This window comes from Cynocephalus volans, chromosome 11 (assembly GCF_027409185.1).
Source record: "Cynocephalus volans isolate mCynVol1 chromosome 11, mCynVol1.pri, whole genome shotgun sequence".
Classification (NCBI taxonomy): Eukaryota; Metazoa; Chordata; class Mammalia; order Dermoptera; family Cynocephalidae; genus Cynocephalus; species Cynocephalus volans.
This window is the reverse complement of record NC_084470.1, coordinates 52,678,271-52,703,469: the sequence shown is the minus strand read 5'-3', so window position 1 is coordinate 52,703,469 and position 25,199 is coordinate 52,678,271. Positions and strand designations below refer to the sequence as shown.

At 39.8% G+C, this 25,199-nt stretch overlaps 2 protein-coding genes across 2 annotated transcripts in view; both read left to right on the top strand.

The window, feature by feature from the left end:
- Positions 1–9,472, top strand: part of LOC134390840 (Golgi reassembly-stacking protein 2-like) — a 30,724-nt gene extending 21,252 nt beyond the window's left edge. Inside the window, 1 exon segment of the mRNA XM_063114619.1 lies at positions 9,283–9,472. Within this exon segment, the coding sequence (XP_062970689.1) occupies positions 9,283–9,472 (190 nt within the window).
- The window catches only part of ULK4 (unc-51 like kinase 4), a 574,722-nt gene that overhangs the window by 303,693 nt on the left and 245,830 nt on the right, over positions 1–25,199 (top strand). Inside the window, exon 32 of the mRNA XM_063114672.1 lies at positions 20,501–20,606. Within this exon, the coding sequence (XP_062970742.1) occupies positions 20,501–20,606 (106 nt within the window). The remainder of the gene's footprint in view (positions 1–20,500; positions 20,607–25,199) is intronic.

The window sequence follows — 25,199 nt, the reverse complement described above, 5'->3', positions numbered from 1 at the left end:
ATCTGTTATTAGTGATGTGTTGGTTGAAGATCTAGCAGTGAGGTTTATACTTTATGCAATTACTCACTGTTAATATACTGTGGTAACTGAAATCTGAACCGTGTTGCTGGGGAACTGAAGCTATTTAGCTAAACCCTGGTAATTGAAATTCATGCATATTGGAACCATGTAAAGAGATGACTATCTATAGTTAATATTTGTATCTATAAAAGTAACTGTATATAGACACACACACACATACACACACAAAAAACAGAAATATAGACATTGAAATGTTAACTGTGATTGTTACTGGGTATAGGATCATAGCTAATTTCTGTTTTCATACAATGAAGATCCAGATATAGCACTTGTGTAAAAAGAAAACAGAGGGTTATTTTTAAAAGCAGTAATTTTTGAAAGTTATTTCTTAGGTGTTAACATTTCCTGGTATAGAAAATATAATTTTAAATTCATACAAACCACCAAGAAATTAGAACATGCATATTTTCTTACTTATACACACAAGCATATATATAACTGGAAGGCGGTATACCCAAATGTTAACATTATTATCCCTGGGTAGTTTGGAGAAGGTCATTTTCATTTTCTTCTTTCATATTTTAGCATTTTCATCATAGAAAATTTTTTAACCAGGAAAAAATAAATATTTAAAAAGCAGGTGCCACAGAGTTTGTCCATTCATTCATTTAATAAATATTAATCAAACTGCTGATGTGTCACTGACTTCAAGTAGGTAGGGTTACAGTATTAAACATAACAGAAAATGTCCCTGTTTTCATGGAGCTTAAATCTTAATGAGACACAAAGTTGACAAATAAGAAAAATACCAAAAAGTGTTAAGGGCCATTAGAAATTAAAATTGAGTGGTATGATAGAGAGTGACTAAATGAGTTTTTTAGCTGGGTGGAGGCTTCGCAAAGGAGATAAGATTTAGACAGAAACTTGAATGACAAGAGGGATCGGTCATGCCAAGTTGAGAGAAGACATTTCAGGCAAATGGAACTTTGCATGAAGATCTTTACGTGAAGATACAAGGTAGAAATCAGCTTGAGAAGATGGAGAAACAGGAAGACCACTGGCTGAGGAATATCAGGGGACTTCGAAAAGTTTGTGGAAACATTTAATTAAAAAATAAAAATAAAAAGTGTAAACTTTGTTTCTCAACATAAGCTCCATCAAGTTCAAGACACTTTTGTAAGAGGCGATACCAGCCCTTTAGTCCATCCCTAACGAACTGAGGGTCCTGGGAATTTAACCATGTCAATGCAGTCTTTTTTACATTATTAACTGAAGAAAAATGGGTGCCCTTTAAAGATTTTTTAAGCTTAGAAAACAAAAAGAAGTCAGAAGGAGCCAAATGAGAACTGTAAGGCAGATGCCTAATGATTTTCCATCGAAATTTAAAATTGCCCTTATTTGATGAGAGAAATGAGCAAGGAGCATTGTCATGGTGGAGAAGGACTTTCTGGGCATTTTTCTGCCAAAGTTTTGGCTAAATTTCTTACTCTCTTAATAAGCAGATATTATCATTTTTTGGCCTAGCAGAAAGCCAATAAGCAAAATGCCTTGAGCATCCCAAAACCTATTGCCATGACCGTGGCTCTGGAGCATTCCACTTTTGCTTTGGCTGGACCACTTTCATCTCTTGGTGGCCATGGCTTTGATTGTGCTCTGTCTTCAGGCTCATACAGGTAAACCCATGTTTCATCTCCTGTAACAGTTCTTTGTAGAAATGATTCAGGATCTTGATCCCACTTGTTTAAAGTTTCCGTTGAAAGCTCTGCTCTTGTCTGCAGCTGATCTGGGCACAACAGTTTTGGCACCCATTGAGCAGAAAGTATGTTCCAACTATAATTTTCAGTCAGAATTGTGTAAGCTGAACCAGTTAAGATATCTATGGTGTTGGCTACTGTTTCTGCTGTTAATCATTGGTCCTCTTCAATTATGGCGCAAACAAGATTGATTTTTTTGCAAATTTTTATGGATGCTCTGCTGCCCTGGGTTTCATCTTCAACACTGTCTCATCCCTTCTTGAAACAAGTTTTCCATTTGTAAACTGCTGATTTCTTTGGGACGGTGTCCCCATAAACTTAGTGTAAAGCATCAAGTGATTTCATCATTCTTCCACCTAAGCATCACTATCAGTTTGATGTTTGTTTTTGCTTCAATTTTAGCAGAATTCATGTTGCTCTGATAAGGGCTCTTTTCCACCTGATGTCTTATTCTTCTCAGTGCCTCGAACTAGATCCTGTTCGGACATATTATAACAAGTTGCTACTCTTTGGTTGCCTGTTCACTTCTCAGAGCCTCAGTTTGCCCGTAGATAAAAGTTGAGAGTAGTGAACACAGTCCTACAGTTTCCTTTAACTCTAAATACCATGATTTTTGTCATCATTTTAATGTGAAAATTGGAAAAAGAAAATTCAAAGCATAATAACTTTATCTTTCAATTGAATATAATTTTAAAAAATTAAGTCATGAAGGCAAGTTTCTGTGCAAGTATATACTTATAGTTACAAAATTGTATTTTAATGGCATTGCACAAAGTGTCACGTACCACGTAAAGTTCACTATCAGTTGACCATCAGGATGATCTTTGTCCTCCCTCCTGCTACCTTAGTTTAGACTCTTGTGGTTTTTCTGTCCCCACTTGCTTCTTTTGTTCTCAGTTCTGTCATGGCACCTTTCACTGGCATCCGGAAGCTGTTTGCACAGATGTCTTTAAAACATGGCCAAAGCCTCATTTCTATAGCAATCTTTTGAATAAAAAAACTTTTAGGTTTTTGGTGTAGTTTGGAAATTTTAATTAATGCTCCTGACATAAACTCTGCTTAATCTAATCATTATTTTTATCTTTTGCTCCTCATATATTGGCATCTCTTACAAAGAAAATAACAGAAGATCATTTTTAAGTTGTCTTTAATTTTAAAATTTTGGGAAAATATAGTAAAATGATAAAAATTTCTGCAGTGCTAATTTATCAACATAAAAACACAGTATTTAATTTTAAAAATTATGTTTGTTACATGAAAAATACCTATTAGAGAGTTATAGTGTTTCCAGTTTTCAATTTATGCAGTAGTGTTACTGAATATTGCTGTTGTGCCAGGTAGTAAGCACTGGCACTGCAAAGATGGATGATATTTAGTTTTTGCCTTCAGGTGACTTTATCTAGTTGCAATCAAGTAGATAAATGCTATTGGTAATTGAGGGGACTAAGGCACTAAGTGAATATTTCATTGCTTTCGTCTAATTACCTATAAGGTCATGGTTCTTTCTCAGTATTTTGAAACTGTGTACTACGTGAAGAGCAAGTTCAATTTCAGTGCGTATGTCAGTGTGGTAGGCAGAATTCTAAGATGTCTCCATCCCCATTACTTGCCACAAGGGAGTTTGCAGATGTAATTAAATCACTAATCAATTGACCTTAAGATAGGGAGGTTATGAAGGTGAGTATAACCTCATGACATGGACTTTTAAAAGAACAGTTTCTTCAGTTGGTTTCAGAAATGGAAATCAGAGACATTGAAAGTATGAGAAAGTAGCAATGCCAGAAAATTCTGTTTGAAGTGGAAGGATGCATGGAGCAAAGACTTGAGAGTTGCCATTAGGCACTTTAGCCAATAGCCAGTAAGAAAGCAGGCATTTCGGTCGTACAACGATAAAGAGCTGAATTCTGATCTGGATGAGTTCAGAAGAGGATTCGTCCATAGAGCCTCCAGATAAGAGTGCAGCCGAGATGACACTTTGATTTTAGTGTGGGTGACTCTGAACAGAGGACCCTACTGAGCCTGCCTGGAATTCTGACCTATGGAAACTTAGATCATAATTGGGTTTATTATTGTTGGGTTTTTTTGCCCCTAAAATTAACAATAATTTACTAATAATTTATTAAATATCCAGTCAGTGTTCAACTTTCCAATTGTCTCAAATGATTTTTTACACTTTATTTGACTAAGTTGCTCACATTGATATTAGTTATATCTAAGTTCTTTTAATCTGTATGTTCCTTTTCCTCTTTTGGTTTCTTTCTGATTTATTTGTTGAAGAAACAAAAATTGTTTTTCCTGTACTACTTCCCACAGAGTGCATTCTCATAGTGTCATTTAACATGTTCTGTGGCCACTGTTTTTCTTGAAATTTCCTTATTGTAAAAAACATGACATTAAATTTATACCATCTTAACCATTTTTAAATGTAAAGTTCAGTAGTAAGTATATTCACATTTTTTGTACAGTGGGTCTCTAGAACTTTTTCATCTTGTAAAATTGACACTGTATACCCATTAAACCCCTTTGCAACTACTTGTCTACTTTCTGTTTTTATGATTTTGACTCCTTTACATACATACTTCATATGAATGGATTCATATAGTATTTGTCCTTTTGCGAATGGCTTATTTCACTTTGCATTATTTTTTTATGGTTCATCTATGTTGTCACAATGACAGAATTTCCTTCTTTTTTCAAGGCTGAGTTCTATTTCATTTTGTATATATACAGCACTTTCTTTATCCGTTGATTAGTTGGTGGACAGTTAAATTGATTCCACATCTTGGCTATTGCGAATAATGCTACAAGGAATATGGGTGTGCAGTTATCTCTCTAAGATTCTGCTTTGAATTCTTTTGGATATATGAGTATTCCCAGAAGTAGGATTGCTAGATCATATGATAATTCTATTTTAAGTATTTTTGAGGAACCTTCATACTGTTTTTCATAATGAGTTGTACCATCTTACGTTCCCACCAACAGTGTATGAGGCTTCCAGTTCCTCTACATCCTTACCAGCATTTCTTACTTTTTTTTTATAGTGGTCATCCTAATGGGTATGAGGTGATGTCATTGCGGTTTTCATTTGCATTTCTGTTATAATTGGTGATGCTGAGCATCTTTTCATATTCTTCTCTGGATAATTTTCAGTTCAAGTCCTTTGCCCCTTTTTAAATTGAGTTATTTGGGGTTTTTTGTTGTTGAGATGTAGGAGTTACTATATATTCTGGTTAGTAACCCCTTACTAGATATATGATTCACAAATATTTTCTCCCATTCTTTATGTTGTCTTTTCACTCTATGAATTGTTTTCTTTGGTGCATAGAAGTTTTTAAATTTGATGTAATCCCATTTATCTGTTTTTTATTTTGTTGCTTGTGCTTTTGGTGTCATGTCCAAAAATCATTACCAAATCCAGGGTCCTGAAGCTTTTCCGTATGTTTTCATCTAGGAATTTTATGGTTTTAGGACCTACATTTAGGTCTTTATTTTGAGGTCATTTATGTATATCGTGTAAGGTAAGGGTCCAACTTCATTCTTTTGCATGTGGATAACCAGTTTTCCTGATGCCATTTGTTGAAAAGTGTTCTTTTCCCATTGCATAAGCTTGGCAATTTGTTGAATATCTTTTGACCATATGTGCACAGGTTTATTTCTGGCTTCTCTGTTGTTCAGTGGGTCTACATGTCTGTCTGTATGCCAGTACCATATTGAATTGATTACTGGTGTTTCGTACCATGTTTTGAACTGTGGGAAGTGTGAGACCTCCAAGTTTGTACTTCTTGTTCAAGATTATTTTGACTATTCAGCATCCCTTGAGATTCTGTATGAATTTTAGGATTTTTCTTCTATTTCTGCAAAAAATGCCATTGGTATTTTGATAGGAATTGTGTTGAATCTGTAGATCATTTTGGTTAGTATGGATATTTTAACAATGTTAAGTCTTCTAATCCATGAACATGCAATGTCTTCGAATTTTTTGTATCTTTTTGATTTCTTTAAGCAATGTTTTTAGTTTTTAGTGTGTAAATCTTTCACCTCCTTGGTTAGGTTTATTTCTAAGCATTTTCTTTTTGATGCCACTGTAAATAGGATTGTTTTCTTAATTTCCTTTTCAGATCGATTATTTTTAGTTATTGTATATGCTATGGTGAATTTTCATGAATTCTATGTGCAATAGAAAACAGTTATTGTTTATTCTCTATTTATAGGATTCCAAATTTGACATGTATCTATAACATACAACTTATTGAGCATGTTGTTTAAGTCTTGCTTATCTTTACTTATTTTTTCCCTTCATCTGCCTTAGATCGAGGCAGGTGAATAACACACCCTGTTTTTAGTGTGTTTTTGTGTATTTCTCCCCACATATCTTGGTTTATGAAAGTTATTGCTGTGTTATTGGGTGCATACATATTAATAATTATTATTTCTTTCTTAAATGTTATGACTTATAATTGAGATGAGATTTGTTTTATTAATTTATTCTTTATGATATTTTCTCTCTTTAGATTTTGATACAAAGTTATAAGAGTAAATAGGGATGGATTCATGTCTGGTCATTGTATCTCTTCTCCCAATCTCTTCTTCTTCCATAGATATTATTCTTTCTAAATGAGAGTTTTTCCTCATTAAGTTCTCTAGTTTCTAGTAAACTCAATCAATATTTGGCTGAGAGACCCATTTAATTAGTGGATTGTGATTCCAGTTAGGCTTCATAGCTTTTTCATCATGACACTTTTTGGAAGCAAAGATGCTTTGTAAAGAATCTTTGAAACACCAGCTGCATATATGGCAGGTCCTCTGTTCTCTGCAGACACCAGAGTGAACAGCCATTTCGGTCTTTCTCTGCTGCATCCTACGTTTGTGTGTCTCTTGACAGATTGCATGATTGTCTGCAATTCACCACACATGCCTGAGGGTTCACATATAGATGGCTTTGTAGGAGCATCCTGCTGGAAACAAACGCTTCAGCAGTTCTGGCCAATAATAATAAAGCACTCCAAACAGGATAAAAGTCCATCAAAGAGTGGGAGGAGGACAAGCATGAGGGCTAAGGCCTAAGGAGGCGAGGTGACTGGTAGTGCAGGGCATACCAGCACATGAAATGTATGTGATTCTGGCTGACCTTTCAGGGCTGGTATAGAAGGAGCTGCCTGTTGAAAATTGTCTCTCTAGCAGGTGATGTGTTACTGTTAAATGAGACTCTAATTATAGTGTAATGCATTCCTCACAAACATAAATAAAATTTATATTTTATTTATAATGCATTCCTCACATATACAAAGCAAAGTATTCATCTCCCTGAGTGGTTACTTTCTGATTGCAGAATGGGTAAAATTTTAGATAATCCATCTCTTATTAATCCCACAGGGGCTCATAGTGGAAAATAAGTGAGACTTATTTATGCTTGCAAATCAAATTGCCATAAAAGATTATTTCAATAGCCAGAGGCAAAATCATAATAAAATAATTTAGTAAAAATGGGAGCTAAGAGTATGCTTAATGGAACATGATTAGATTTAATTTTCTTACTATTTCCATCATTAAAGCTCCATTATCTTTTCTGAGACCTCATTTAGGCTTTCTGCCACACCACAGCTCTGAGACATTTTTGAGGTGCATATAGAAGCCTGTGACTTCCATTAAAAAAAACCAAAAAGTAGCTAATAATATTTTTTCTTTCATTTTTGCTATTTGATACAAATGTCTCATATCCAGAATTTCTTACATTTTCTTCCTTACTCCATCTCCTGAAAGCTATAAATATCATTATCTAAGAGCTTACACACAAAAGAAGTTTGATTCCAGAGTTGAGAACAAAAGTAAGACTTACTGGTATATATCTCTTAAAGTGCAGGGACTCTAATGATTTTTAAGAATTCATCTAGTTATTCCTTTGCCTTCAAGCATATTTATAGCTATATTGTATTTGTAAATAATAACAGAATGAGTAATCGGAAATAGTACTAGCTTTTTACATTTAAAAAAACTTGATAGATAGGAACAGTGAAGAATTTGCACACTTTAAAAACTTCCCCAAATTATTGCCTCTTGGTTTAATGTAACTAGGAGAGGGTGCAGGCCATTCCAGCCAGAGAGGCAGAGTCTAGTTAATTTAGGTTCATTCTGAAGTCAGTGCCCAGAGGCTCAAAGGGCCATGTGAAAGCCAGACAGTGAACTGTAGAGGTTGGGTGATGACAGCCTCATCAGAGGTGAGTAGAGAAGCTTCGAGAAGCTGGCAGTGGGAGAGGCCCTGTGGAGCTGACCAGGAGGCTGACGTGGCTCCACTCCTGCCCATGCTATGCAGACGTGAGATAATTGATCTCTCTGATTTATGATGGCAGTATGTTTCTAGTTTGTTTTCAACTCCACTGGATCTAAAAAAATTTAATATTGTATGCAGTTATTATTAACCAAGATTTAGTGAAGATTCCAAGTCTTAGCCAGGTGTTCGGAGTAATCTGTCTCAGGGTGCTTTTGTAACTCCCCGTTTCCCTCACCCGCAAATTCCTGTGTCTCATCTCATCTGTGGAATCCACAGTTTGTGCTCTTTTTCAAGTTCTCGACCACTCCCAGTCCACTGGTTCTTCCTGCCCAGCTCCATTCCATCTCTTTTCCGAAAGCCTTTTGGCTCTTGTAGGCCTTACTCCCTGGTCTGCCGTGATCAGCACACTGTGCTACCCCTTAGCCTGTTCTGTTGTCTGACTTGCCCACGCCCTGGATGGGAAGCTCCCCAAGGGCAGGTCTCTGAGTGCAGGTCTTGGCACTTCATAAGGATCTGGGGTGGGCATGCTCCATATAGATTGTTGAAGGAGTGACGCTCCATCGTTTGCAGAAGTTATTCAGTTTTTACTTTTTTCAGAATAGTCCATTTTCTGTAATACCACAAATTGTTCACATATTTGTAAAAGATTTTGTATATGACTATATATATATACGTGTGTGTGTGTGTGTGTGTGTGTGTGTATGTGTTTTAAAATTACACAGTTTCACAGTAAAACCTCTTGTTATTTTTATGTGGGAGCTTAGGCACGATCCATTCATTCTGTCCAAGTGAGTTCTCTGTTTTCTGTTGTGTAAAACACGGTGTTTGAAAAGATATTAATTCATAAACATACTCTTTGCTCCCCGCCACCTCAGCCAACATTTGTGTGATAAAGCTGGACGTAATGGTAAGGTAACTCAGCTGGATTCAGGTATATGGAATTCTTTCACAGGCTGAAGAAAGGCCAGCTTCTGAGGACTTTTTTTTTTTTCCTGGTAATGTATATCACAACTTTATATTGTTCTTAGGTAGATTAGAGCACAATCTGGGAAGAGGTGAATGAGGGACACCAATCTTGTTCTAAAAGTTGTGTTTGATTATATTTGCCACAGTCCACAAGTAAATAAGACTGTGCAGAACTATTTTGTTTGAATATAGTCACAAAGCTTAGCAATTGTTATAATTTATATTATTTAACCTGTCATTTAAATATTCTTCTTGTGTGTTTTTTCCTTGAAGTGATTTGGAAAGGCACAGCGCTGGGTTTAGCATTAAGGATGTTGGAGTAGAAAAGGACCTTGGAGGTTGGTTTAAGTCCCCACCAGCTCACTTCTCAGTGGGCATCCACTTCCACCTCTGTAATCCCGCTGCTTGCTTCTGGGCTGAGCGCCCAGCTGTGCACCTTGGTGAGGCAGCTGATGCAAAATGAAGCAGCGGGGTGCTCTCAGTTGCCGTAGGGGAAGGGCTCTCTGTTGTCTGTATGGTTTTAAACAACGTGTTTCCAGCCACCTGAGGTTTTACCTCTTTCCTAGCACTTAATGGATCTGGTGGCAATGACTTAGATGCTTTGGCTGAGAGTCATTTGCTGTTGGCATCTCTGGTGGGGTCCCTGGCCCTGGTGTGGCAGAGACTACATTGTGTTGAACTTCAGAGCATGGTGAAATGAAATGGTTCAGCACTGAAATTATGTTAATTTTAATAAATAGATTATTTCTTGTGCCTCCAAAACAGGTGTGTGTGTATGTGTGTGTGTGTTGGTTTGTTTAACTTGTTACTCATACCCTGAGAGATGAGATTCTAAGGTTATCTAAGCTCGTGACAACTGTCACTGGTGCCCATCCATTGTCATGCACACCAGCAGAAGGATTCTGTGCCAGCCAGTCAGCCTAAGGGCACCACATGTCTAGTCATCAACAGCTCATCAGAATTCTCATGCAGAAGGGGCTATGACACCATGACACTGTGTACGCATAGGGGGTGGCCAGGTGAGAATGTGGTAGCAAGAAAGCAAGCCTGATACGTGTTGTTCATGAATTGAGAAACAGTGTGAAATGCCTGCAGTTAAAGAGAATCAGAGAGAAAGACTGCACTTGCTTTTCTGCTCCCTGTCAGTGAGGAATGGCATGGATCTCACTGGGAAAACAGTATTCAATACTAAAAGGAGGGACAAGAGCTGCTGTCTCTGTGCATGTCTCTCTGACATGGTGGTCAGCAGTTGGAGGCCCCCACTGGATGGACACACACTAAGTCTGTTGACTCACTGTTAGCAAAGGTCCAGTTCCAGATTGAGGTGAGCAGCTGCCTTGTGATGGGGAGAACTTTTGATTTAGCACCTGCAGATATGAGGGGTTGTACCCTGAGCTTAGCCTCACTGGACTCAGTTTTTCTTCTTGGGGAAGCCATTTGCCCATCCTTCCTTCCTTTCTTCCTTCTTCCCTTCCCATCCTTCCTCTCTCTCAGCCTTTCTCACCTCCATCCTTCCTCCATTCCTTCATTATTAACAATCATTTTGATTTCTGGTTTTTTCTTTCTGCATGAGGAAAATTTAATTAAGCCGTCTTGACATAAACTCTTAAAGCTGAAGTTCATTTATTGGGATACAGCAGTTAAAAATATGAAAACACCAATGCCTTCACTTTTTGCTCCTCCCCATTCCCTCATCTCTAAGTTCAAGGGACTTCTCATGAGCTAGTGAAACTGGTGCTTTGATGCATCAACAGTGGACTTGACCAAATGGATACTCTTCAGATGAGTCTCGGATGCTCAGCACATAGCCAAAACCCCCACAGGTATTTGTCCCAGAGTAGATACTGAAGAGTGGAGTTGGGTTTCAGCTGATGTCTCAAGGCCCTTAGGAGACTCCCAGCCTGGTTTGGCCTAAGAAATTAATTTAAACTCTCAAGAGTTCCCTTCTGGATTTCATAAATGGGGGCTGGCTAATACACTGTCACTTTCTACCTTGGTCAAGTTGGTCAGTCTCTGATTTCTGGAATCTCCTTATTCTTATTTGTCCAGCCTATGCCCTGCTTATGCACAGGGCTGTGGGTATATTATTTCTTCTCTCAAATCTTTTCCCAACACAACACTACTTGGTTGACCCTTCCCATGGGTGTCCAGCACAAAACTCTGGATATATTTACTGGCTTATATTAACACTACTCAGTTTATGCTTATATCTAGAGTATCTTCTAACTCCAGTTAATTTAAAAAATGCTAGTAAGGCCACAAAAAATTATCTTGGAGGTGAAAACTTCCTAGAGTCATTTTATCCCATTGCAGCCATTTATTCTCAAAGATGCTATAGTTTCTGTTATTGTGTAGCCAAAAATGAGCTTATTGAATGTTCCAAAGTGATTATACAAATGTAGCTGTTCTTATCTAAGTAGAACCTAAGGTAAGGAAAACTGATTGCCCTCAGTTATGATTGAGTACAGAAGTGTGATCATGCATCAGATACCAAGTGCAGCAAATTCCAGAGTTAGTGTCAAAGATCCAGACTGCCTTATGCTACTGATTTTTAAACACACCATATACATGCTTGAAGTTCCCCTGATGTCTGATTTATTACTTGTTCAGGATAATTTATTGGAAAAATATGTTCCTTGTTTAAAATCTCAACTCAGACGGTAAGTTGGCTATCACCTCTTTAGAGGTAGCCCTCTACTACAAAAACTGGTACAAAACCTTGTTACATCCAGAAAGTTTTTCTTCTGGGGCATGGTGGTCAGCAGGCTTTGTTGAGGGTTCCCATTTGCTCAGACATAGTGTACTTACCACTACGGTTCAGGGGTAAGGGCTGACCTACAAAAGAAGGTATTAAGGGCAACTGAATCTGCAGCTCCAGGGAGCAGGCTTTACAGTGTTATTCCAGTATGTGTTGGGGGATTGGGGGGACTTACCAGTTTTAAAGTTACACCCTGATTCTACATACCCTGATGTGATTTTTAGGTAATGAATTGTGAGGGCCTATGTGAGGTAATGGAAGAAAGGAAGATGCACTTTTCAGTTTAAGTCCTGACCATACTCCTCATATTCCCTTCTCAGAGTTTCAATTTCTTTATCTTTAACATTAAAGGCTTGAACTGGAGGGGGTCCTCAGATTCTTCCAGGGTGTACTAGTTTATGACTCTTGCTTTGCTCTAGGTTTTTCAGCTGCTTTGGAGCAGGCAAAAGCTTAGAGTCTTGTCTTTTCTCAGCCAGGTGTTCTTCTGTTCTACCCACTATTCCTTTATGCCAATTTAAATAAACCTTGAGGTTCAAATAAACTTTCTAGCCAATTCCCACTGAAATTTTTTTTTTCTGCAGGATTTACTAGTACCTCTTTGAAACAGGGAGTGTGAGTACCAGCACTTGGTAAACTCCAATTAGGAAAACTTGGCAAACTCCCACAGTAATAGACAGCTGTGATTGAAAACTGTCTTGTGATAATTGTATGTATTGATTTTTCCATTCATTTTCACCATCTGTAATATTTTCTTTCTATAGGATGGGACATTCTTTGTATTTTCGAGCAGTTGTCTTTTACAGTGAATCCCATTTAAATTGTCTCAATGTGTGTCAGAATTTTAGGAGCTTATATTTTCTATGCTGATCCAAATGCTTCAATATGTGAGAGTTTTATGTATTTTGTTTAAAGTAAAAAAATCTGAATTTATCATTTACTGCAAACATTATTCAAATGTAAATATATAGTGATTTAAAACTTTTTGAGAAAGGAATTTATCCTTTCGTAGTTCTGTTTCACACCATTATGTAGCAAATTATAGGTGCTCAATAAATATTTATCAATTGCTTAATTGAAGGCAGTTTCTAGTTACTGACTAGTTAGTTTCTTGAGGGAAGCTGTCACAATCTGTCTGTCCCTTCCCCAACTGTATTCACCCACACAACTTTGAGCAGGATTGATATTTCATTAATTTTTCGGAGGCTGGTGTGTACCAAGCACTGCATCTAGGCACTGGGGACGCAGTTAAGTGTTCCATTCTGGGTCTCAAAGGGCTTGGCATCAGGCGAGGAATGGGAAGAACCAACAGTTACTTTACATGTGGTGGGCACGGGGATGAAGGCAGGTGCAGGAAAGTAATGAAAACACTGTTCAACACAAGGGCAACCTTCCCTATGGCCCCCAGGTTCAGGGAACAACATCTGGCCTGAATTTTTAAGAGTGATGTTAGTTTGTTAAGACTTTAATATTGTTGTTTTATTGTTTATTCTTATTTCACTTTTAGGAAGTAGCAAGGATGTGAGGAGAAGGCTGAAGGAGTGTGTGTCCTGATGCACGCTTATTTTCTCATTTGTCCTCTCTACTTTGGGCAGGTCATTAGCTCAATAGTGTGTTGTGGGGAAGATTGGCCTATCTTTCAATGCTCCAGACAGACATATAAAAGGAGTACAATCCATTCTCAGGGACGGTGGTCCTGGCAGCTTCCCTCTGGCTCTGTTGCCAGGGTTTTCCTGCCTGAGCAGCACTGGCTGTGGCCCATGGTGCCTGCCTTGAGGCACAGGGCTCTGTTGGGAGCCAAGAGGACGGAAGCTTCCTGCTAAAAGCCTAAATAACATGAAAGGGTAGGGCTAGGAAATCCAGGTGACACAATTAGCCTGCCAGAAGGGCGTCCACAGCACACTGCCATTGATGTTGAATGAAGACTGAATTCTAAAGACAAGCTTATCATTCTGATTGGCAAATGGTACCAGTTGATCCAAACTCTGCCTTCTGTGCCAGTTGGAATGTCTCATTAATCATAACTTGTTTTTGGTGCTGCTGGAGGGCCTTTACAATATCTTTCAGTCAAATTAAACAATAATTTTAAATTCCCTTCTCTTATGTCTTTAATCAGAAAGGTGAAGGGAGGACTTCAAAAGATGATGCCCCATGTAAAAGAAAGGAGTTAATTCTGTATCTCCAGACTAGACTCTTAGGGTAAGAGCGCCATACATTTTTGACTACAGATGGGAGAGAAGCATGCTTCAAGGTTCTCCCTTAGCCTCCTCAGCCCCTGTCTGACCTGCTCAGTCCCCAGAAGCCCTGACCACGAAGGCAGAGGATCTGTGCAACTGCTTCACAGCTGGCAGAGCAAATCCCAATTACAGTTACCCCAGCCCCAACTTTATCATACCCCAAACATTCCCACTTTGGACCCCTAAATTGTGGCCTTTCTGTCTAGGAAATCATATATATATTTAACAGATAAATGACTGAATTGATTTTAAGTTATCCTGTGCCCTTTTAGTTTAATTCAGCTTGTTTCATTCCCTGTTCTTTACCCCTACGGGTCAGTATTTGGCTCAATAAATCATGAGATTATTTCCAAAATTATAAAGTGATACTTCTCTGAGATTGAAAGCACTAGAGTAACAATATTTTTGCTTCTGCCATCTCATGACTCTTGTGGTCTCCCCTCTTTGCAGGGCTTCAAATCCCACCAAGGATCTGGACACAAAATGGATTGTGGGATCTTGGGTGTATTATAAGCTCTAATGTTCCTCCCTTGGCTTGCATTCTACGTGACTTAAGCTTCAGAAATGGAGGGAGACAGAGTCTCTGCTACTTTAGAAAGAGGAGTCCAGTAGCAATAGGTGAGGTGAGGCTGGAGGCAGAGGTACCCATTAGGAGACTGTGGCAGTCCTGGCCAAGGATTACAATTGCCTAGTGTTAGGCAGCAGAGTAGGGATGGAGAGTAGAAGATAGATGCAAGGGGGCTCAGGGGAGAGTCAAGGGGACTTTGTGGCTGATTGGATGCAAGAAACAATAGAAAGGCAGTAGTCCCAATGATTCCAGGATTTATGGCTCGGTGGCTGGGCAGGTTGTAGGGTGGTTCATTGAAAGAGGAAATAAAAAAGGAGGAAATGTGAGGACAAAGGAGAAGATGTGCTCAGTTTAGATTCCATTGAGTTTGAGCTGCCCATGGAACAGCCTTGTGAAAAATCATCAGTGATATGGAAAAATGTCCTCTTTCCATCAAATGTATTTATTTTACTCGAATACTTTGAAGGCTCTTTTCTGAGCTTGTGGCTCATGTCTCTAGGAATCTAGCCAGATGGGAGAATGTTTGCAAAGGAAAGTGAGTGGACGCACCACTACATCCTGGGACAGCACTTTGGTACCACTGTACAAGTGTGTGGACAATAGCGTTCTTTAGAGCAACATTAGAATTTTTTGTGAAATGTAGTCTAAATGTATGTTGACTAGGATGTGTTACATGTCTCTGTCTAAGAGGTTGTAGGCGTTTATGCACACAACACTTGTGTGTGCTTCTGCTCTTCACTGTCTCTGTAGCTTCTCATTCCTAGGTGTAGTTGTGGTCCTTTAATTAGTTGTCTTTGAAATTCTGACCCAAGCAAAAGGCGGAAGAGAGTGACCATGAGTCATTGTTACTTTCAGTTGTTAAAGGTGTTTCCTACCTTGACTATCCAGACCCCTATCAAACTTTTTTTTATTTGAAACATAATTGATTATACATATTTGTGGGGTACAGAGTTGACTATCAGTACATGTGTACAATATGTGATGATCAAATCAGGGTAATTAGCACATTTGTCATTTCAAAACATAATCATTCTTTGTGTCCTTTAACCAATTTCTTGCTAAGCTCCCTCTACCTCCCTCTCCCCCTCTCCTACCTCTAAGAACCAGCATTCTGTTCTTGCCTTTTGAAAGTCCAGCCTATTAGTGTGGTCTTCCTTCCTTCCTTCTGTTCTTTTTTAGCACCCACTTATGAGTTGAGGACATGTGGTATTTCGTTCTGTGCCTGGCTTATTTCACTTAATGTAATTTTCTCCAAGCTCATCTGTGTTGCTGCGAATGGCAGAATTTCATTCCTTTTTATGGCTCAGTAATATTCCATTGTGTATATATACATTTTCCTTATCCATTCTGTTGATGGATATTTAGGTTGGTTCCATATCTTGGCTATTGTAAATAGAGCTGCAATGAACATCAGAGTGCTGGTATCCCTTTGACATGATTTCCATTCCTGTGGGTATATACTGAGTAGTGGGATTTCTGGATTGTGTGTGTGTGTGTGTGTGTGTGTGTGTGTGTGTGTTTTGGCAGCTGGATGGTAAGGGGATCCAAACCCTTGACTTTGGTATTATAACACTGCCCTCTAACCAACTGTGCTAATCGGCCAGCCCTCCTCCCAAACTTTTAAAGTTCTGACATCTGTCAGATTCTGACATCTGAAGTCTTTTAGTGGCATTTACATCTTCAGATATTAAAGTATAATACCCTTTCTACAGTGAAACCACTTTTGAAAGGCTAGTGTTTCCTTGCTGTGCCCTTGGTATTTCAGAGCTGTCCTCTTTAAGCACTGAAGCAATTAGTTTTGAGAAGGCTGATTCTTCAGGGTCCAGTGCTCTCCTGCCTTTCATTTGCCGAAGCTGTACATTTTAATGAAGTTGTTTCATCTATGTTGCCAAACACTGGAATTTTGTTGCTTCAATTCTAATTATCTCTACTGGCAAATGCTGTTTTTTATTAGAGCTCTCAAGTGTTCTGTTTATTAAATGTCCATACACTATGGTGTTATGCACATAAATTAGGTCAGCTGTGCTTATTGATGGGTTATGGATGAAGGATTTAAATATTTTTGTCATAATCTTAAAGTGCAGTAGGATTTCCTTTTGGGGGATATCAGTGATGCCCTCTTCTGTGAGCTGTTTCCTCTCTTACGCATTAGCCAGTGCTAACACAGTGTCTGAATAATGTGGCTATTAATGGTGGCTCTAGTATGTATTTTTATTCATTTGGGTAGTGTGCTCATTCTTTCTTGTAGTTGCCTAGTACTTATGTTCTGTTTCCTGGGTTGCGTATCTTACAGCATAGTGATAAACATTAAAGGACTCTTAAGAAACCAAGAGATCCCTTTGGTGGTGGCAGGGGTCAGTGCACATTATAACTTGAAAGGAGGGAAGATAAGTATCACCAGAGCACTCCCAAATCAGTATTTTTGGGGTTCTTTCTACCCCCTACTCTGGACTCCTTTCACTTTCTCCCAGATAACCCTGTGGGTCCACAGGTGGTATTGGTTAATCTGGAATGTGCTAACTGGCCTGGGAGACCCTGCCACCCTACTCCCCACCCTGTCACTGTGGTTATAAGGCAATGCTGCATGGTGATTTGGGGTGTGGCTTCTGCCATCCCACAGACCTAATCCCAGCTTCACCACTAAAGAGCTTGGCAAGTTGCACTTGACCTTGCTAACCTCAGTCCTTATGTATAAAAAGAAGAGAACTGTAACTTCTTCCATGTTTTTGTAAAGATTAAGAGATGTTGTAGGCAAAATGCTTGGGGTGAAGGCCATGGCACATAATGGGTTCTCAATAAATTATCAGTGCTGCCCTGTCCTAGCTAAGGCTCATGTGGCTGCTCTGCCACCCCTGATAAGGTAGATCCCGATGCTGTCAGTGCCTGCCACCTGGGCCCCTGACCCTGTTCCAAAGGCCCTGTTGCAGGTCATCACCTATTTCTGTCCCTCCTTGCTTTGCTTTCCTCGCACATGTCGGGGAGACAGTGGTGTGGATTCCTTGGTTTATTAATGAGCCATGGAGACTGAAAAAAAAAGACCTGAGCATTTTACTTAGCCTGCTATTATTGTCCTTTTACCCTAGGACTCAAGCATAAATTTGGGGGAGGGGGAGCTGTCCCAGAGTAGCACGTAGTGATGACACAGTCTTTAGTCAGAACCATCCCTCCCCTCCAGCTCTGGCCTGCAGTCTCTGAACCAAATTTGTGTGCCCCTTTGCCCTTTCTACCGGTTTTTCAGATGTGCCCTCAAGCTCTAGCCCCACATATGTACTCTCATGTTTTCCCCCTTCATATAATTCTGTACTCTGACTTTAAGAAGTAAGTGTGATATTTTTCAATGAATAATTTATCTCTTGCAGGTTAATATGGTTGTGAACAACAAGAATAAATCTTATTAAAGTTGCTAAGAGAAATGAAATATCTCAATTTGATAAAAGTTAATAGAAGTGTGCTTAATTCACATTTATACCTTCTCACCTGCTCCTTGCATGTATTTAGCATTCCTTCTGCAGAAATTATGATCTAGTCCACAACAATAGCCATCTTAGTTCCCCTAGAGAACCATGTCATCATCTTGAACAGGAACAATTACTCTGTTCCTAGGTCTCCCTTCCCTGCAGTATGTAAGAAGTTTTACATACCTACAAGAGGAAAGAGCAAATAAAGATAATTCTGTAATATAATTTTTATAAAGCCCCCACTTTATTCTGAACCAAGTTCACAATCTATGAATCATCTGAAAACCAACAACAAAGAAAAAACAGCAGTGTTTTTAATAATGTCTAGAATTGAAAAGGAACCATTTCTCCCAGTCTGGTTACGGGATTATTGGTCTCCTTATTCTGTGCATCAAATATTTTTTTCCTAAGTACCCCTAGTAATAATGCTAGTGGGGATGTCTGATAATCAGCATGTACCTTAGCTTAAACCCCTCTGCAGATTGACTAGTAGGGCTGGCAGAGGCCTTCATTCTGCAGCAACTCTGGGATCTCTAGTCTGGGAGGCCCAGAACCCGGTTGACTGGGATCTGATCCTGGATTCTTTTTTTTTTTTTAACCTATTTATTTATTAATATTATTATTTTTTTACATTCTAAGTTGTTGTGGAGCAGTTGGGAGGGAGGGGAGAAGGGAAGGGTGGAGGAAGTAAGGTGGAAGAGTAGGAAGGGGAGGCTTGGTTGAGGCACCTGGCACCCCCCTCATTCCAGCAGGGGAGGCCAGGGGGATCTGGCAGTGGCTCAGTGGTCATTGCTGGGCTGGTTGCAGATGTTGGGCAGCGTGACTGAGGCCCTCAGTCCCTGGCCACCCTAGCTTGGGAGCCCGGGGTGCTAACTGTGGTGGCTTGGTAGTCATCACTGGGCTGGTTGCAGATGTTGAGGGTGTGTGGCTGAGGCCCTTGCCCTCCTGCTGCCACAGCTCAGGAGCCTGGGGCACTTCCTGCAGTGGCTTGGTGGTTGTTGCTGGGCTGGTTGTGGATGTCAGAGGGGTGGGGCATGGCTGAGGCCCTCGGTCCCTGGCCGCCCCAGCTCAGGAGCCCAGGGAGCTTCCTGTAGTGGCTTGGTGGTCATCACTGGGCTGGTTGTTGGGGGGGCATGCTTGAGGCCTTTGGCCCATTGCCCAGGCTCGGGAGCCCAGGGTGCTTCCTGTAGTGTCCTGGTGGTCCTCGCTGGGCGGGGAGTGGTCACTGGGGGGACATAGTTGAGGCCCATGGCCCTCCCCCACCCCCCAGCTTGGGAGCCCAGGGGCTTCCAGTCCTTTTAAGTTTTACAGGTGTTCTTTGGTGGTGTTAGACCTTTACTGGTTAATATTAGACTTTTTCTCTGATCTGTGGGTATTTTTTTTTTCTTTCAGTTCTGTGTTGGATTATTAGCTACCCCAACCACTTAAATTCTGCACTAATTGTTGTTTTTTGGTTACTTCTAAGATGGGGGAACTTCCTGTGGGGACCAGCACTTGAGCTCTATGGTTGAGGTAAATTGCGGCTTTGCTGCTGATTCTCTGAGGAAGGCTTTTTGTGCAATTCAGGTATTAATTGTTGACCTTGTGTGTACTTCTGCATCTTGTGAGATCCAGTACACCTGGGTTGTGTGGAAACTCTGGTCCGGTCCTGAGGTTTTTCAGCAAACTGTACCCCCTGCAGTTCTATATTCCTGACCAGTCTCCACTGATTGGTCCTGTGCTGATTGGGGGACAGATCAGCTGTCATGCTGTGCCCCAGTGTTCTTCCAGTGGCCCGTCCCCCCCGCCACCCACACTCCAAACACATCCCATGGGATGGGCCATGTGCTGGTCCCTTGAGATGACTCAATGGCCTCTGAGTGGCTCCTTTTTTCAGTTGTCTGTGGCTCCTCACTCCTATGTGGGTCCACGGGAACCCTGTGAGTGGTCTTGGTGGCCTCCTCTTCTCCCCTCCAGTCTCCAAGAAATTTCATAGGGAGAGCACAGCAGCAGCTTTTGCCAGCTTTTGCTCTGTGTGCTCAGCAGAGCCAGCCTTGAAGTGGTGGGGGTTTGAAATGGTCAGAGTCGTCCTTTCTTTCTCTCATCGTGGCTTCTCCCACCTTCATGAACTCTCTAGGTCTCTCCTGCTCTTCCCCTGAGCTCTAGTGGTCCTGGCTTGTCTGTCATTGCTTTTTAATAGTTGTAAAGTGGTTGATTTGTTTGAGAGAGTGACGCTGGGGACCGTCTATTCCTCCGTCTTAATCTGAAGACCCCCTGATTCTGGATTCTTAGTATCCAGAGGCAACAGAGGGTTGTAGAGTGGTTTCTGTATTAAAGGAAATGCCTATATCAATAAGTGGCATTCTACTTGTGAGAAAGATCTGCTTCATTAAAGTGCAAAGAATGAAGGGACGGAGATCTTTTTCTCATTTGTGTTTATGATGATGTAATTGTACTTCTGTATGATTATGATGGAAATTTTGATCTATTGCAGGAACATCAAGAGAGCATTCTGGGTAACACCATGCAGAGTGTGATTGCGTTACTCAACAACTTGGTTGCCTGCAAAGATTCAAATATGAACCTACTTTATGAACAAGGTAAATGCTTCTTAGAATTAGTCTCTGATTCTGTTGAATTTAGCTTATCAGTTTCCTCATCTTATATAATAGGGAGTCAAGAAATACTATTTAAAGTTGATGAGTCAAAATAGATATTTAAGAATCTATAAGTAATAATATCACCAGCTGAATTGGAAGTGGGGTTAGATAAGGATAGTTTCCCTAAATTAATTCATTCTCTTTCATGGTGCAAAGTCAATAGGTACTGCTTAAAGATGATAAACCAAGAAATAGGACTATAAGCATAGTATTTAGAATTGTTGTTGTTAATCAAAATAAAAAGATATGTTCAAAAGCACCTTGGAAAATGAGACCGAATGGCTTGAGAGTGGCTTTACTTTACATCTTATGCATATCTGTACTGTTACAATTTTAGAAGTCATATATATGTTCTATTTCTATATTAATAAAATAAAAGGTTTCACTAGAATTGTCCACAGAAATAAGACTTGGACAAAAATCTGTTACTGAATAAGATATTATGTTACTTTTCTGATCCCCCCCCCCAAGAATTAAGAGTTCTATTTCTATGTGGTTAATATACTTGAACGGTGGTGATATTTTTTCTTCTAAGTATGCGCTTACTTCCAGTGATAAATACTGCCAGCAGGTGTGGAGCTTTGGTACATGGAGATCTTTATTCTTTTAAACAGCAGCATCCTATTCTGTTTTATGGATATGGCACAATTTATTTAACCAGTGCTCTAATAATAGATATGAGCTATCATCAGTATTTGCTATTACAGACAATTCTGCGATAAATAGCCTTATACATGAGTCATTTCATGTGGGAGCAGGACTATTTATAGGATAAATTCCTGGGATTGGAATTGTTAGATCAAAGGGTACATACACTTGTAATTGTTGTAGTTATTGACAAGTTGCTGTGAGAGATGTGCCAGTTTCTACTTCTACCAAGTCACATGAGATTGATTGTCTTTGGATCTAAGAGCATGTTACATGTCCCCATTTATTCAAGACTTTTTTGTGTCCTTCAGATTTTTAATTTTCTTTTTTTAAGACTTGTGCATTTCTTGTTAAGTTTATTTCTTTATAGGTATTTTATCTTTTCTGCTTGTTAGAAATGAGGAATTTCCTGCCAATAAACTTCCAATTTGTTTTCTTAAATTGTGCTTAAAAGTTTTCAATTTCTGTATAATAAATTTTGTACCTAAGTTAATTATTTTATTTTCAGTACTAGTAGTTTTTAGATGATTCTCCTACTTTTCCGGTTATATAATCCTAATAATTGCAAATAATGATAGTTTTCTTTCCAATTTTTATAACACTACCTTTTTCCTCTTGTCTAATTGCAAGATTAGTCAAAAAGGATGGGATATGGGATATCATGGTTTGGCTGCAAAATCTTTCTTAACTTTTCTGGTTAAGAAAGTACCCATCAATTTTAATTTTATCTTTGTTTTCTTTAGTAATCAAGAATAAATAATGACTTTTGTCAAATGTTTTTTTGGCCTCTATGAAAATGATCAGATGATTTTCCTTTGAATCTATTCATTTAATGGATGATATTTTTTAATTAAAAAAAAATTTTTTTTTATTTTTAAAAATTTTTATTGAATCAAAATTGATTATACATATTTTTGGGGTTCAACATTGAGATATGTTGATCAAATCAATATTACTAGCATATACTGTGACAAATCATAATTATTCTTTATGCCCCTTGTCCAATCTCTCCCTATCCCCCTCTCCCTCCCTTCTCCCACCTCAAATTACCCTAAATTTCTTCTCTCCTTCTGAAAGAATAATGGTTACTCTGTTGATTTGTTGCCTAGATGATCTGCCCAATGCTTAGAGGTGTGATCAGGTCCCCCAATACTATCATAGAGCAGATGCTGCTTCTGTCACTCTGAAATGGGCTTTGTGGAGAGAGAGGTCCTCTTTTTTTCTTTATCTCTGCTGGTGACTCTCCTTGTGTCAATGCACTCCAGTGGCTGGCAGACCATCTGTGAGTGGTTGTGGCATTTAGCCACTTTCGCGGCAGCCATCGTTATTGTGGTGGCTGTGGTGGGCCACCCACATGGAGGCGATGTTTTTGGCACGGTCCTTTGTGCTTGTGGTGTGCCTAGTTGTGGGGAGTGTCTGGTCCCTACTCCAGCCTCGGGTCCCTGGGTGGGCCCCGAGGTGCTGGCACAGTGTGCCTGGTTGTAGGAGGGGGTTCCGGTCCCCAGCTCCATGCCCTGGGCCCCTGGATGGGGCCCCAAGATGCTGGTGGTGTGCCTGTTTGTGGACAGGGGGTCCAGTCCCCTTCTCCATGCCTTGGGTCTCCAGGTGCGTCCTGAGGCACTGGCATGGTGTGCCTGGTTGTGGGAGGGAGGTCCGGTCCCTGGCTCTATGCCTCGGGTCCCTGGGTGGGCCCTGAGGCACTGGCATGGTGCCTGTTTGTGGGAGGGGGTTCTGGTCCCTGGATCCATACCTTGGGTCCCCAGGTGGGCCCTGAGGCACTGGTGCCATGTGCCTGGTTGGGGGGGGGGTCCAGTCCCTGGCTCCATGACTTGGGTCCCTGGGTGGGCCCTGAGGTGCTGGCACAGAGTGACCTGGTTGTGAGAGAGAGGTCTGGTCCCCTTCTCCATGCCCTGGGTCCCCAGGGGGGTCCCAAGGCACTGGTGTTGTACCTGGGCTGGAACTAATGTTTTGTCCTTTGCTTACTTCTAAAACAGGGAAGTTCCTGTGGGAACCAGTACTTGAGCTGTGTGCTTGAGCTAAATTGCTGCTTTGCTGCTGTTTCCCTAGGGAAGATTTTTTATGAAGTTCAAGGTTTATTGGTTGACCTTATAGGTACTTCTGGTTCTCCAGGGACCTGGTGCACCTGGGTTGTGTGGAAACTCTGATCTGGGCCTGAGTTTTTTCGTCAAACTGCACCCCATGTGATTCTGCATTCCCCACCAGTCTACTCTGAGTGGTCCCATGCTGATTGGGGGGTGGATTGGCTGTCCTTACTGTTTCCCAGTGTTCTCCTGGTGGGCCTGTCTCCCCCACTGCCCGTGCTCCAAACACTTCCCATGGGACGGGCCCTGTGCCGGTCCCTTGCAATGACTCACTGGCCTCTGAATGGCTCCTTGCTCCTGCATGGGTCCACAGGAACCCTATTAGTGGTCTTGCTGTCCTGGGGGCCACCAAGGCCCTTTTTTCACTTGCCGCCTCCAAGTAACTCCATCTGAAGGGCACAGCTGCAGCTTCTACTGGCTCCTGCTCCATGTGCTCAGCAGCTTAAGCTTTAAAGGAGCTGCAGCCTGAAATGCTCAGAGCAGTTTTTTCTTTCTCTCATTGTGGTTTCTCCCACCTTTATGAGCTCTGGAGGTCTCTCCTCTTCCCCTGAGCTCCAGCGGCCCCAGCTTGGCTGATGTTACATTTTTGTAGTTGTAAATTAGTTGATTTGTGGGAGAGAGTGTTGCTGGGGACTGTCTATTCCACCATCTTGACCAGAACTCCTTAATGGATTATATTTAATGGGTCACTTAATATTGAACTCATCGAAGCAGTTGGGTCAGTAACCACACTAATTATGGCACATTGTTCTTTAATTGTGCTACTTAAGTTCTTTGCTGATATTTTATACAGGATTTTCCATTGCCTTTTATAAGTGGGATTGGTTTATAATTTTGATAGTTTGTTTTTGATGGGAAAAGTACATTCTTTGCCAGATTTTGGTGTTAATGCTGTCTTGCTTCATTTTTTTAAAAAAGGAAGTTTTTTTGGGATCTGTTTCTATGCTTCTGAAACAGTTCAAGTATCATTGGAATTAATATTCCTTTAAAGTTTGATAGAATTCCATTATGAAGACATCTGACTGATGTTGTTTCTTGGAGATATGATAGTAGTGATACCTCTTTAATACTTTTCTCTATTTCTACAATAGTAAAAAACTATATTTTTCCATCTCTTCTAGAGTCAGTTTTAGTAAATTATAATTTCCTAGAACATTTTTATTTCATATGCACATTCAAAAATTTTCATAGAGTTGGGCAAAAGAGGTTCATATATTTTATTTTCCTAGGTTTTGGAAGTTATCTCCCCATTACTGTTTTTTATGTATTTGTACTTTTGCATTTTTATTGAGTAGTTAAGATACTGGTTTTGCTATTGTGTGTGTTTGTGTGCATGTGCATGTGTGTGTATTTTTTTTCCAGCCAATTTTAGGATTTACTTATTAGTACTATTTTAAAAAGTCAGTTTCTGCTTTTACCTATCTATTTATTCTTTGTGCTTTTCATGAGTTTTTGTCATTCTTTTTCTAGGTTTTTGAGTAATATGTTTAACTCGTTTATACTCATTCTTTTTTTATGAATGAAAGTTTTTAAAGCTATGAATTTTCTTAAAGTATTACCTTACCTGTACCTTACTCCTCAGAGATTCTGATCTGTAGTGCTTTGATCATTTTTGTTTTCCCTATATATTTCAATTTTGGTTTATATTTTCTCATTGAGCCAAGAGTTGTTTAGAAATGAGGGTACATTTTTTAAGGTAGAAAGGGCTTTTTGTTTTATTAATTTTTATACTTCTGATTTTATTGCACTATCTCAGCAAATATTGGGAGTAGTAATTCCACTT